Source organism: Vanessa tameamea, chromosome Z, assembly GCF_037043105.1.
Source record: "Vanessa tameamea isolate UH-Manoa-2023 chromosome Z, ilVanTame1 primary haplotype, whole genome shotgun sequence".
NCBI lineage: Eukaryota > Metazoa > Arthropoda > Insecta > Lepidoptera > Nymphalidae > Vanessa > Vanessa tameamea.
Genome location: NC_087341.1, coordinates 3,930,674 through 3,946,024, shown reverse-complemented (window position 1 = coordinate 3,946,024; position 15,351 = coordinate 3,930,674). Strand labels below are relative to the sequence as shown.

Below are 15,351 nucleotides of genomic sequence, written 5' to 3'. Positions count from 1 at the left end.
ACTTCGTTTCAACCGGGTCTCCCACAACTCTCTTTTTATTTTTGCGCTTTCGTCTATTAACTACTAGTTATCATGGTTGCAGACTAGGATATAGGATCTGTAACACCTGGACAATCCACCCTCAAACGCGACTGAAGCCGAGTCTGAATTTCGTCTCTAGCTTAAATACTATTCCATAAGTGGAACTTGGAGACTTGGGCGCGAAATTAAAAGACGAAGCTAAATTATTTGACGGAAATCGTGAGGAACTGTTTGGAAGTATTTCGTGATTAAAACGTACTTTTGTACGGCTCTTAAAAAGTTGTTCCCTAAGTTGAATAATTTAAATCTTATCTTTCAGAGTTCTCCAAAGAAGGAATTCTCAGGACTCAAATCATTCAGCTCGAGAATGCAGTGATATTATTATTCTTGAGACTGTGCAAAATATTTTACTACTAAGTGTTGTTCTTTTTACTCGCGTGTCCGTCTGCTGCGATACTCAAAACATTTGACTGGTTTGTTGATATTATATATTATTTCAATATTTGTAATGCTGTTAATTAAATAATTAATTATTATGAGAAAATTCCTCTGAGATTGCTTTAAGTTTTACTACCTTACCGTCCCGAAGTCGTACGGGTAAAATTAGGACTGCATCGTGCTAACTTTTAATGAATTAGGTATAACATTTGCCAACCGATCTATTCGCCCGAACTGTGAAGTCTAACATGTACTTTCTCATGCGTTTTAAGAGTCTTTTTTATACAAAACAACGCCTAGTTTGGGCGTCTCATCGCATCGCACCGCTTACCGTAACCATCATTATTTTCGTTGCGCGAGAGTTTTTATTTCACTAAAACTCCCAAAAAATTTTAAGCTTATTGTAAAAGGTAATATATATATTTACATAGATTATATGCTATCGCGGAATTGTTTTTCGAACATTTCATGAGGAAAAAATCATACAGGACTTTTTTGTAACCTTAACTATTCACGTAACGGATTCTATGAAGTATGTCTAGATGCACGACTCTATCCGACATAGTGAATGAATATCATCATGAATTTAGTTCATTTATAGGCTGTAGTTCGGGAGATAACTCTTCGCATAGCCATAAATTCTGAAATTTTTAACATTAATTATAAAGATTTAACTATGATATCTATTTCCACGCTGAATGTTATTGGAATCCGTCCGCACATTACGAGCGTGTCTAAATAACAAATATATTAATTTTCAAAACAGTCATATGAATAAGACAAAATATTATTTGAAATTCGAGTAATTTCGGCCTTACTTTATATACTTAAGTATGATTTAATGTAATCAGAGTTTAAATATAAAAAATATATTGACAATACTTCCTTTGAATTCTAAACGAGTTTCTGGTTCTTATGTACGTTTCGATCTGATAGTAGAATGATGTATAGAGGTAACTCAAAAAACAATTTATATGCGTCGTGTCAGTATGCCACATGTGTAGCTAACGAATAAACTTCAGACGTATACTAAGCAGATAAGACTATGAATATTTAAGTACGATAATCCGTACTGATATAGCCATGGTATCCCATGGTATCCATCATTAACTATTAGAGAGTCGACGCACATAAAATACATTTGTTTATTTGTAATAGGGTAAAGTTATACATTTTATCTATCTAGTAAGATTTTGGGATTAGTTAAACACTAGGCTTCAATGTGATGGACTTAAACATGTCTGGTCGCTATTGCGTTTTTGGAAAAGGTTTGGTTATAATTCCTCATCACATATGATAAAAGGGGTTTTGTGCCATTACCAGCTTTTCGTTTGCTTTTTGTCATGATATTAATATTTCCCGTATGAAACGCTCAAGGACGAAATAAATAAGTAATTATGTATATTTTAAATTTATGATGTCGATTTTATGTTACGATTTTAAAAATTGAGACGAGATATTTGTACACTGAACTCTTTGTTACTATGAAGTTTGAATATTAGTTTTTATGTATTTTAAATAATAGCCAGTAGTAAAAAATGTCAAGATATGCGTTTTACTTGAAACTAAAACTAAAATGAAAAGCTTGTCAAATGATTCTTGATTCATGACGATAAACAATCCAGAATTAAATCTAATAGTGACTATTATATTTTGCATTATATTATCACTTGTCGCAAAGGTATCTGAATAGATACCGCTCACTCATTCTAAAACTTATTCTACCGCTAAAGAGCACTACTTAGTATTGCGGTGTTCCGATCTTAACCATGAGTGAACCAATGTAGAAGCACAGGGGACATAACTTCTTAGTTCCCAATGTTCGTTGCGAATATTTACTATCCATATGTCAGTCTGCCTTCCTATTGTAATAAATAATATTTAAAAATAAATAGTTTAAAGTGAATTATTCTACGTGAGACTTCGCTGACATTTAATAACATTAATTATATACTCAATGAAATTATAAACAAAGCGATGCTCGTAAGCTTTGATTAGATTGTAAATTAATACTCTATAAACTTCAAACAATAAAATTGCAAAAACTGTAAGTGTATGAATTTCGTTCGATCGTTATATGGACCTAGTATCAATCTCGATGCATTTATGCGAAAACAAGAAATCCTCTTATAAAACAAAGGAAACAAATATGTTTTAATTTTAACAAAACGAAAGATACCGCTCTTCCCTCTAAATATATTATTATCTCTGCCTTATATGTAAGAAAAATAGATTATTTTTTAGTGTTTACATACACAATTATTGCGAAAAGCTTGTGTTACGATTACAAAAAAAAATTTACCTTTCCGGTGGATATGAATTGTGAAAAATATATTATAGAATTTATTCCGCATTTGAAATCGGTACTAGAGGTTCATATAAGCATGTTCTATCCACAAGGCTAATATTTCAGCTCTAATAAATATCACGCATTACTCGACATGGTATCGGATGTTCGACTAGAGCCCCGAGTTCCTATTATACCGTAAACATCTGTTAGTATAAGCTACGCATTCTGACTTTGCATGGGCGGAACGGGATGTATTAGCAAATGTTTACTGGGTGACGTTATTTTATTACCCAAAGTAACTTAAGGTTAAGGGTAGTGGAATTATCTCCAAATTTTTACTTTGGTCATTAAGTTAAGTTTACACGCACGAATATTACAGCGATCATAAAATTTACTCTTGATTAAAATTATTCTCTCACAAAAGAACAAAGTTCAGTTTATTATCTACAAACCATACATACACCAGACGTCTTCTTTACATATAACAATGAGACACAAACGCCGTATACTTAGAGCGTACAACGATACGACCCACGGCAAAGTAGCACGTTTGAAACATTTTATAGTTGATTGATAATAACGGTAGGTCGGATTTTCTCCGTACATGCTCGCGATGTACAGAGAAAATAACAATGTATGAATTTCGTTGTGTAACGCTATCTATAAATCATTTAAATATGGAACATAAATTCGCATCACGTTCAACACCGAAGTGTTCGAATCCGTCAAACAATAACACAGAACTCTGCGCCTTCCATCGCCATTTTAAATATAAATTCACTATTTGATTTGAACAGAGTAATAAAAAGGGCATGAAATGTTTTTTTGTTCGAGTTTATCTCGAAATGTACCGAATCGTTTTAGTGTGATTTACGCAGACTGAGTAAAAACTGTGGAAAGATTAATTAATGTAATTTTTTTTTATTTTGTCGTCTAAAATAAATAAAATGGAAATATACGTACAAATTAAGACGTGGAATGGTGGCAGGACAGCACCACGTCACCGTTGACCCGAAAATAAAGAATATTTTTTTCACCAATAGACAGATTATTCCATGAGGAAGGTTTTGGTGTAACAATTCAATAAGGTTATGTGTAAATTGGCCAAGATATGAGACCCTAATAAAATAATGAAAAAAGTATGTCAACTGGGAGCTGTACGGGCGGCGCAAACGTGTGTGTTACGATATTTAAAAGATCTTATGATCCATTTTCATCAGTGAGAAGGCGAGACAAGAAACTAATTAAATAATAATCTAAAACTTTTTACGTAAAATTACGTTGCGACTTCTAAATATATTACTCGACATTAGCAGGCATTAATTTTTAACGTGATTGTACAAAATATATTGCGCTGAGATCGTGAACTTCATATTAAATGTAATATATTTTCTCCGAGCTATTGCAGATTGTACGCTTATTTCGTTATTATGTTACACAAGATTCTGCTTTTTCAAACTGTTTTATTCTTATACCAGGTTCAATTTTAGCTTTTATTTTGACTGTCTGTATCTGTATAAATCAAGTAGTTCCAATCGCTTTTATATTAATTGTTCTAGGAACATTACATAATATAGAGATAATGTCATCCGAACTCATTACGTTTTGACTTAGGTTAATTCCAAAAACAGATCATCAACGCAAGAGATTTCATAGTGACAAAACTGTGCCCACAAATATATGTCACTTATCTTTTCCTTTATTCTCAAAGTCCGATCATGTATGTCCGGCAATCTGACGTGACCAGGATAAGATCAAAGAGCTCAGGTGCCAGATTGAGAGCTTAACACTGCGTGTAACAATGTTAAACTTCCCAACTACAAACTTCTAATAAGAAATTCTTAACACAAAACCATTTATTGGCTCACCGATTCGGATCTGAGTTTATGCTACTAGATGAGACAGATTGATACGCAATTGACTTTATAAATAATACATGCAAATACATAGAAATGTAACAAAGATTTCGTTGTTATATTCCAATTGGTCATTTAAAGGTATCGATAGGTCAATATTTTAACCTGTTTCTACTTTTGAACATGAAACGTTACTACATCGAAACAGAACCTTTGTGGTGAATATATGCTGCATGTACAATACATAGATATGACAAGGTTGTACCGGTCTGGTTGAATACATAACCAAATTACCTAGTGAATGCGATACGTGGAACTCAGTCAAATTAGACAGGACACGCGTGCTTTTTCAATGATCATAGGATGCAATGCTTAACCAAGTATCGAGAGAAATATTTCTTGAACTACTAACATTTTATTGCATGTCAAGTTTTAGAAGAGGTAAGATTTACACTAATATCAAAAGTTATTATAAGCCATACCGCTAATGATAAGAACTACATTTAACATATTCGTATTTAGTCATAGTAATAAAGATATCAAATACGATACATCTTGTAAAGTGTATAAGTGCGTTACGATACGCCTCCCTCGACTTGTTACCCTGCGATGATCGATTGACATTTACAGAACGATGACCTTGGCTTTGAGATATTAATATATAAAAATAAACGATAATTAAGTCACAGAGTTAAAAGTAATTCGTATAAAACCTTATGTGACCAGAGTTAGGCAAATTGACTGTAATAGAAGACATTTTACTTGGTGGTAGGGCTTTGTACAAGCCCGTCTGGGTAGGTACCACCCACTCATCAGATATTCTACCGCCAAATAACAGTACTCTATATTGTTGTGTTCCGGTTGGAAGGGTGAGTGAGTGAGTGAGAGAGAGATGTAAGGAATGGTCAATATTGCTTACAGCGCCTTTGTCTATGAGCGGTGGTGACCACTTACCATCAGGTGGCCCATATGCTCGTCCGCCAACCCATGCTATAAAAAAAGATATTCAAAAATAGTACCATACCATTTTAATTTTTGAAATCTAAAAAAGTAATCATTCTGAAGTTATGGCATTTTGTTTAGGTTTCGACTCATTTATATCATTTAAATTGTCACTATTTCGTTTTTAAAGGTTCCGTTCGCTTAATTTATCGTTAATAACTTTTAAAAGAGATGGCCTAGTTGTGGGCCATACTTGAAATCGCGGGTTAAAATATGGGCTGATTTTTTTATTCCTTCTTGCATTTGCAATGTAAGGAATGATTCATATTTTTACAGCGCCAATATATATCGGCGGCAACCACTTCCCATAAGTGACCAATTAGCCGTTAACCAACTAGAAGTAAATAAATATTAAATAAACAGCGTAGTGGAATACCCTACAAGTCCTCTCACTTAAAAGGTAATTTCAACTGTAGCATAAAATTCCCGAGTATATACTTCAAAACATAAATGAAAAATTCGATGAATATCATTTCTTATCTTATCTGATATGATCTTATTATTTATTGGGTGTAAAACGCAAACTTTGAAACGAATACTATTCTTAAAACAACTTTTCAAAATCCTTAAATATTTTATTTGAATACTCATTATATTGCCACAGTGGGCAATATAATTTGATCCTAAATTAAAACCCAAAAATAGATTCCTTATTCCTAGTAATTTTTGACTTGCCTATTTTCGTGGTCGGCCACTACATGCTCGATCCCGAAGTGGTTTTAAACCACACGAAAAAGTTATTCCAAATTAACCACGTATAACCGGTTTAACCACAGACAGTTACGGTGACAGAATCGTTGAATACTAATAGCATTTTCAGCATATTTATACTTTCCGCACAGCTTTATACTACTTTTGACAGGATAACTAAGAAGAAATTTAAATATTTATCATTTAAATTTCGAACGTATTATTAAATATTTAAAAAAAAAAACCTTTTTTTTTAAATTTATTTCAGATTTTCAACGTTCTTAAACGTTTTTCTAATTGAGAAAATCACTAAAATGTATATCATAAACGAAAGAAAGACTTTTGAAGATTTTATAGCAAGTAGCAAAAGATTCGTACAATTTTGATTTTCAGTCTCGATTCTCAAACGAACTTTAGTCTTGCTGCACATAGAAACAGGTTTAGCAAACCAAAGGCACGTTTGCACCTTGAACGTTACAAAAAGAAACAACAATAAACGCTTCGTTTTAAAATATCTATTAAAAGGAGGAGCAAATGGTTGAAGTTGTTTTGATTTCTTTTTACACTTTAAATCTATTCGTGTTTACTATCTAATATACTTACATATAATATATTGTTATGTTTTACTCAAACGTTTTGAAAATAAAGCTAATATATATTCGACAATCGTAGACTTTATAAAAAAAATTATAACGATAAAAATAAAAACAAATTCAGTAGGAATAAATCAAGTGATAGTGGCAAAAAAATTACCGTGATTTCGCCGTTGAATAGCATTGATATTCAGATTATCAGGACGAAAAATTGAACAGGCGGGATATAAACTTCATGCTAATTAATAATTTAAATGGCTTATTAATTTCTTACATACAAATTATTGTAATAATTTTTATAAACAATATCTGTCCAATTATAGTTTAATTGTTTACTCCGCGGAATTATATTAAACTAGTCTTGGATTCGTAGCGTCTCGTTTGCTAGGATTTTGTTTTGGCACAAAATCGTTATTTCGTATCAATTGACTAATTTTATTTTTCATTCGAATACTATTTCTGCTTTCAAAATAACATTCTATCGACTATTTATTGAATGTCTTCTCGTAACTGTAATTATTATTTGATTGCGTTAATATGTAAGGCAGTCAGGCAATATATTTTTGATATAATTCTACATATTACGAATTTAAAAAAAAAACAAATAAAAAAAACGTAGATACCACTTATCAATTTCAAGAATTCGTTTTATAATCGACCCCACTATTATGATATTGTCTATTCGATAATAATGATTCTTAACTATAACTACTACTCCCACTGCTGGGCAAAAGCTTAGTAAGCATAATAATATAACAATTCAATTTTGGTTTCCTTGGTTTAAACCCGCAATCTTTGGTAAGATTCACGTGTTCCAACCACGGGACTATCTCGAAAGCTTATTAAATAATTGCAGTATGTATAACAACAGTGTTTTAAAAGATGATTACAATGAAACTGAGGCATGAGGAAGTTAACGAGTTCAGTCAGGGTGCGCTAAACTTTAGTCAGCCGGTGAGTGTGTTCATAACTTAAAATAATTATAAACTAAAAGGATGGCTTAATCTTGGAAATGTAAGTTTTCTCTTTATATTTGTTTCTTGTCTGAGCACACGTTACGTTTTGCAATATTTACATATATATATATATATATATATATTATATTACGCGAGTTGTTAAGGAGTTATTTTTCGCCCGCCTTGGGATCATAATTGTGTTACGTAATGTAGTAATCATAAAAATAAAAATGTAATGGATAATTAATGACGTCTCGCTTTATACAACTGATAAGGAACACCTTTTACGTTTCTGAGCCATTTCAAATTGTAACTTTTACTATAGTGACGAGCAGAAGTTTACATTATATTCCATGATAGTTTTACGAAAAAAATCGTGTTGAAACCAGTCGCGATATGAATCACATACTATGAGATTAAGGGTCATACATTGGTGAGAATGTTATATAAAGATTTAGGGTTAACAAAATTCGGTAATTAAAGGTAATTATATTTTTTCTTGATAACTATCAATTCTCAACTAAGAATTCGTTATAAAGACGTTGTGGGCAATGTAAATGTATATTTTATATTGACTCTTATGGACAGTTCAAGGAGATTTCGAAGAATTTATTAAATCGAGGAAGTTGTTATATTGAGGTACGTTATATTAAAGTTGCACTGCAATTATATTTATATTAAATATGCTTTTAGGTATATAGTAACATTTCTAAATAAAATTGAGAGCAACATTGAATAATTATTTATCTTTATACTGAATCTCACGTTACCCGTTTGATATTTATATGTACGTTTGAACAAGAAATCAGACTGACTTGTAAATAAATCAGGGCTGTGTGACTTCTGTGAATGGAGATCCGATACGACGGATATATTAGGTATTCAACACATTGCACTGTCAGGTGTTGCAGAAGTAACGTACATTTCATTAAAAGTTTACAGTACCGTTCTAATAATGAAGAACAAGTTTTGTGGAATTCGAAAATTTTGAGACATATATAGGATCAGCTTCTCAATTACGAGTGCCAGTGATTACTGGACGTATCCATCGAGTAATCATTGTATATAATTTAATTAACCTTCTGTTCATTTGTCATCTGTAACATTAATAAAATAAATATTTTCAAAGTACCCCACGTACACAGAAAAACGTGTCTGGAGAATGATTGCACCTAAAGAAATAAAGCACTGTTTAAATTATAAACAAGGCGGCGTTCATTTATCTCAATGAAGCTTCTGGGAGCCCAAGAAAAATAATTTGAGTAAAAACTTGCAAGTAAATTATTTAATATGACATCAATATTCTGAACAACATTATATCTTAATTTTGAATTAAATATATTTTTATAATAAAACATTTTAGCTTGGATATAAAAATATAATCAAATTGATGTATGCAAAAGGTAGTCTATTGAATTATTGTTCCAGATAATCGGAATTTCGATTTTACGCCATCATCAGGTCTGTATAGATTTGTTTATACAAATTTAATTAAACCTTTTATATATTATTTCACCTTTTGTATAAAATTAAAAAATGTAATCGATACGTAATTCGATAAAATTCATTTAGAATGACCTGTCACGCATAATTAATTTTTTTAAATACATTTAATCCTTTTAAATAATACGATTATCCTTAAATATTCATTGAATATGTTTAAATTTCATAATTATTATGCAATCAGCGAAACAAAAGGAATTATTCACAAATATATTTATACATAATAATAGATGAAATTAGTTTGTATAATTGTAAATCTAATGTGCGTATCCGTACACTTTGTGGAAGAGTTTTGTGCAAACGCGTCTGATTATGTACCACTCAGTCATCTTATTCTACCGCCAAACAGCAATATTAGGTATTGTTTTGTTTCGCTTTACATGGTGAGTGAACCAGTAATTACAGGTACAATGTAAATAACTTCTTAGTTCCCGAGGTTGTAGGTGCATTGGTGTTATAAGGAATGAATTAATAATTCTAAAGTAATAATATCCATGCACAGTGGTGACCACTTACCATCAGGTGGCCCATTTGGCAATCTGCCTACCTATATTGTTTATTTAAAATAAAAAGTGTATGTATTATAGCGACACAGAGTAAAAAACTTGATATATTATAAATATATAAGTGATTTACAAGAGGTAAATTAAAGAGCTCCCGGCGTAAAATCAAATTGAATCCCAAAATTATATGACCTACTATAATAACATTGTTTTTCATTCATAATTAAAATAAACCTATATATTATGGCAGAATTGTGGCCAGCCTAAAGGCGTGTAATCTTTATTGTAAATAATATGAAAGACTAAATGAAGCGTAAGTATCGTTAACACGTATTTTCGCCTTTATAAAGACCGTATTGGTAACATCGACTTTTTATTCGATACGTTCTATTTCTTTTATAAAATCTTAACTATCCGTCATTGCTTCGCAAGGGTAGAATAAAACTACATAAAACGTTTATAGCGTAGGTAGGTACTAACTACTAGGTAGGTACGCGGGGCACGCCGGTAACGCACCCAGTCGGCATGATCTTATTCGACATTGTCATACATCAGCCATTATCAACAAAACTTTAATGAATTAAACATAAAACTTTTCTCATGAATCATAAGTCGATTGATGAGAACCGTGTTTATGGAAATCCGTTCAGTAGTTTTTGAGTTTATTGCATTGTAAATTGTTTTTAAAGAATCGAACATAAAATCAATTATTTTCAATTGCATAGTCTAAATGTATTGTATACATTTATATATTATGTATTTAAATATGTATATTATGTATGTGATTTATATACAAATCACAAGTCTTCAAAATCATTCATTAAAAATGTATTAATTGCTTGCCTCATATTGTAAGTATTCCTCGTATATCGAATAGAAAATTATAGTTCGGTGTTCTGTCTACAATATAATTCTTGTAAAATGTTTCCTATATGTATAAGGTTACTTACAAATATACGAGTAGATACAAAAACAAGGACCACTTATCAAAAATGTCGCCTTACTATCAAGAGCTTATAAATTCATTATTTATTTTGACTTCAAATATATTTACGTCATATAAATAAGTTACGATGTGGAAATCGAAGGAACTCGACGTTGCGGTGCTTTAAATAAAATGTCGATTCGAGGGAATATGACAATTTCACATGTATCCGGTCGGTGGAAAAAGCATACGATTATAATATAGACAACATTACGTTGACGAACACTGCTACATTGTACTTTAACTGTAACGAATTGTTCATTTATCGTGTCTATTTTTTATATAAAAGCTTTACTGTCTGGTATACAATATATACTTTGCTAAGCCTTATCTTTAGACTTAGACGTAAAAAAGAGTGTTCTATGCCCTGTTTCAGTGCTACTACTTAAGTAACTGCGCTAAATACCGCACTGGTGGGCTAAGACCTCTTTGCTTCTTGAGAATGTCTGGAGTTTATGCACCACTCTGCTGTTATTCACAATTCGCGAACACTAGCGATAGAATGACAGCCGACACATACAGGTTCATGATTTCCTTCTTCGCTAAACATAAATAAATTATACACTTGTCCGACTATAAACCAGCAATCTTTGCTTAATATTCGTATGTTCAAAGCACGGGACCATCTAGGTTTAATAATAATTTTCCTTAATACACGCCATACATGATTATATTGGTAAATATAAAATCGTCTGCGGAATATTATTTTTATAATACAAGTTGTAGGTAACTATAATTAATTACTACGATTCCGTGTGTTTCGAACTGTTATTATAGTATCGTCGAGATATTTTATGTATATTTTACGTCTGTTACATTTTACTGTTCCCTAGTGCATTTATTTGCATGTATATAGACAACTTTTATTTACGTTTTCCTGTTATTCAAAGTTATGAACGAAATTGTCTCGTAAAATAAAGGAAATTGTGCCCTGAAAACGTTTAAAAATTTTTAAAATATATCAATTGTCGCTCGTTTTCTTCATATTAGACGTGACAGAAAGTAGAGTCGGAGTTATATTGCAATTAATATATATTATACTTATGTATTTATTTACTTATTTATCAGTACACCTTCCCGTCGGCATCGTGTGGCGTCAAATATATTAGAGCAATTGTTTTATGAATTTAAGAATTAAATTATATCCGATTCCGAAATATATCGACTTCTGTACTACACTTCTATGCTAAAGTATCGCATATCGATATAGTATGCCTACTAAGATAATGTTATCATTATGTCACGTCCCTCTTTCATAAATTTATATATCACCAATTCTTACTTGTAATACAATAGGACCTAATATATATTATCAAATCAAAATCAATTTATTCAAGTAAACTTCACAATGAAGCGTTTTTGAATCGTCGATATTTAAATATTACCACCGTTTCGGAAAGCAGCTTCCAGCGAGAAGAAATGGCAAAAAACTCGCATAGTTGCTCTTTTCAAATAAATAGATTTACAGTGCTGTTTTTTACAATAATTACTGTCCTGTGATGGAACCCGAGCCTAAATCCAGGCGTTTTTTTTTTTTTTTTAAAAAGTATTCTTTTAATGAATAATAAGATTTATTTATTAATTTAGTCTTAATAATAAATTACTTCGGTTTTTTTTTACAAAACTATATTTGTTCTATTGTTTTATTAAACTTCGTTTCTGTCACAACAAATCCTTTGTTCAAAATCGAAATCAAAATTAAAAATTTAAAGAATTATTTCGCAAAGAATAATGCAAACGTGTTTAAAAAGACGTACAAAGTTTATTTTCAATGTATCGCTGAGCAAAATATAATATTATTTCAATTTATGCTACAATACAAAAAACTAAAATTAAAGTGGGGGTAAACTGTAGGTTTGATCTAATAATTATTTTATTAGTATTATTCTTTTTAGTGTGCAATTTGCCGCTTTTTAATTTAAATTGTCGCAAATTATAAACTATATATATTTATTTAATAAGAAAAGACTTAAAATTTTAAAAGATTATTTTAATACGCAAAAAATATCGTTACTGAAATTATGCACAAATCACGATATATTTCTATTTGTATTTCGAACGCGACAGGTATTTTGTATTTAATTTATCGATAATTTGCAATAAGTCAAATAAAATTACACCACCTTCAAGTTTCCGACAAAACTGTGTCACGAAATACAAGTCCAAATCTACACGCTGATTTTCGATTTAAACTTTTACAATTTTCGAACACTGAGTTTAAAAATCGAACCATCTCACTTTAAAAATTAATCGCAGTAAATCGAACCGATAATCGCAATGCCTAAAATTTACTCGTAAAAATCTTTCGCATCTTGGCATTCGCTCGCATATTAATAACGCAACTTTATAAATAGACGTTAAGAACTCAAGTTTGAATACTTACAAAGTGTGAGCTTCGTCGGGAGTTTTCGGAATCGCCTGGAGGTCTTGGTGGAGGCACCGAACCGAGTTGTGTACGCATTGACACTTGGGAGGGCATTTTTCAGCGTAGGATAGGTAGATGAGAGTTAGGAAGAGGTAAAACTTGAGTAAGTTTGGAGGCCGCATGGCTGGCGGTGGTCGCGTCCGCAGTGCACTGCCGACTGCGAGGGCCGCGATGCGAGTGACTAGCGAGACTGACTCCGCAACGGTCGGTCACAAGTCGCCCGAGACCGCCTCTGCGGCGCAAACAGTGACGCCACCACATATTAAATCCCACAAAAGTGTTGCTACATATAATCATGTTTACCAATTGAAGCTTTTTTCTTAAAAACTTATATTTTTATTTTGTTTATATATATCAAATTGACAAATTGAACATGTTGATATGTTAAGATAGGTTAAGAAATAACTGACTTATTCTTTAAAATTATGCAAAGATCACTCAAAGTACAAAGTTAAACTGGTAAGTTTTTGAATTTTGCATTGTTAAGTAACGAGCGAAAACTTACGAATTTAATCTTTCACATGCCCGTCGGATGAGTAAATATGGTTTTCATTATTTATTTATTTTTAATCAAAATAGATATATATATAAGAGCCAAAGACACTGATTAAAAACATTATTACACCCATTTATTAATGATAATATCCTTAAAATTAGGTTAATATTTACCTAAAATTTTTGATTCCATAACATAACTTTTCACGCTTAATAATATTTTTATTGGTAAGTAATTTATAATCCATACGCATTATAACTATAATAATACAAGAAGTATTTGTTTTCCCAGGATATTTGAAATATGATTGCGTACAAATGTACATTCCTCGTACAATATAAAACAATGTTTTAATATCGACTTATAGTTACATAGACGAGAGCGCACATTGTTAAACTAATTCTAACTTCAATGATTTATAACATAAAACTATAATACAAAATAATTTGTTCATTTCTCGTTACCAAACATACCTTACTCATTTTATATATTTCTTATTGACTGATTAATTAACCTACTCAACGATTAATAGTTAAAATTAGCTGTACTATAATATTCTATAAGAAATCACTTCGTTTGTCATCGGGGATATATTATGTTGATAATCGATGTATTCTGAAACGCTATTTCGATACATGCAGCCTTTAAATATTTTTATTGATACAGTTAACATCGCATATCACGTACTGAGGATGATTTCGAATAATTACCCACGAGCTATAATCAGTGCTATTGTCAGTCATCCTCATAATTGGTGTAGTACCAATGACTGCGTCGTTAATCTAGTGGCTTGCTTACATAACGGATCCCGAGGTCCCGAGTTCGAGATGATCATGTATTTCATACTGAATATCTTGTCAGTTCTAATCAAGAACATTAATTGGTTATATCTTTACATTCAAGGACATCGTGTAACATTCCAGAAAAATATAAGGGTGAACTTTTATAATGAATATTTTGTTTGCTATTTTGAATCCCAAGTGGAGTTATTGGTCATTTCTTTCAAGTAATTCTCAGACCGGAGTTAAAAGGTTCAAAGTTTTATACAATCGTGCTTCGGAATGACCGTAAAACGATTGGTCTTTGCTCGTGAAGGTACGCCGTCTTCTTGGGAATAGAGTGCACCTGCGTTTGTACACAATACTACTGTCGTACTATAGATGACTGTTGAAATGTATTCTTTTTTTTTTCTGCAAAGTTCAATGACGATAAGTGCAATATTACGATGAAAAATATGAAATGAAATGTAGAGCTGTAAATATAAAATTTCTATCAAATAAATAATTAACCTTGTCGCGTTTTAAAATTATAAGCACAAGGTACTATGTGGCCGTATTTTTTAACAACCACCCATAGGTATTAACAGGTCGATTAATTTTTCTTGCCTGTAGCTAAAAAAAATGTTGTTGGCCTAAAAAGTATAACAGTGATATCAGATTTTCTATGTAAAATGACAAACAGTTTCTATTATTGTTTTATACAACTGTATTTTCGCGTTGGTAATATACCTCTATTTCACAATAGGACACAACGCTGTCATATTGAATTTCACTTTTCTACATTAATACATTAAACAAAAAGTAACTCTAAAAG

General features: G+C 31.4%; 2 protein-coding genes across 2 annotated transcripts in view; one reads left to right on the top strand and one right to left on the bottom strand.

The window, feature by feature from the left end:
* Positions 1–13,467, bottom strand: part of LOC113404186 (peroxidasin) — a 59,271-nt gene extending 45,804 nt beyond the window's left edge. Inside the window, exon 1 of the mRNA XM_026645016.2 lies at positions 13,221–13,467. Within this exon, the coding sequence (XP_026500801.2) occupies positions 13,221–13,384 (164 nt within the window). The 5' untranslated portion in view covers positions 13,385–13,467. The remainder of the gene's footprint in view (positions 1–13,220) is intronic.
* Positions 1–15,351, top strand: part of LOC113404191 (acyl-coenzyme A thioesterase 13-like) — a 216,125-nt gene that overhangs the window by 52,303 nt on the left and 148,471 nt on the right. The window lies entirely within an intron of this gene.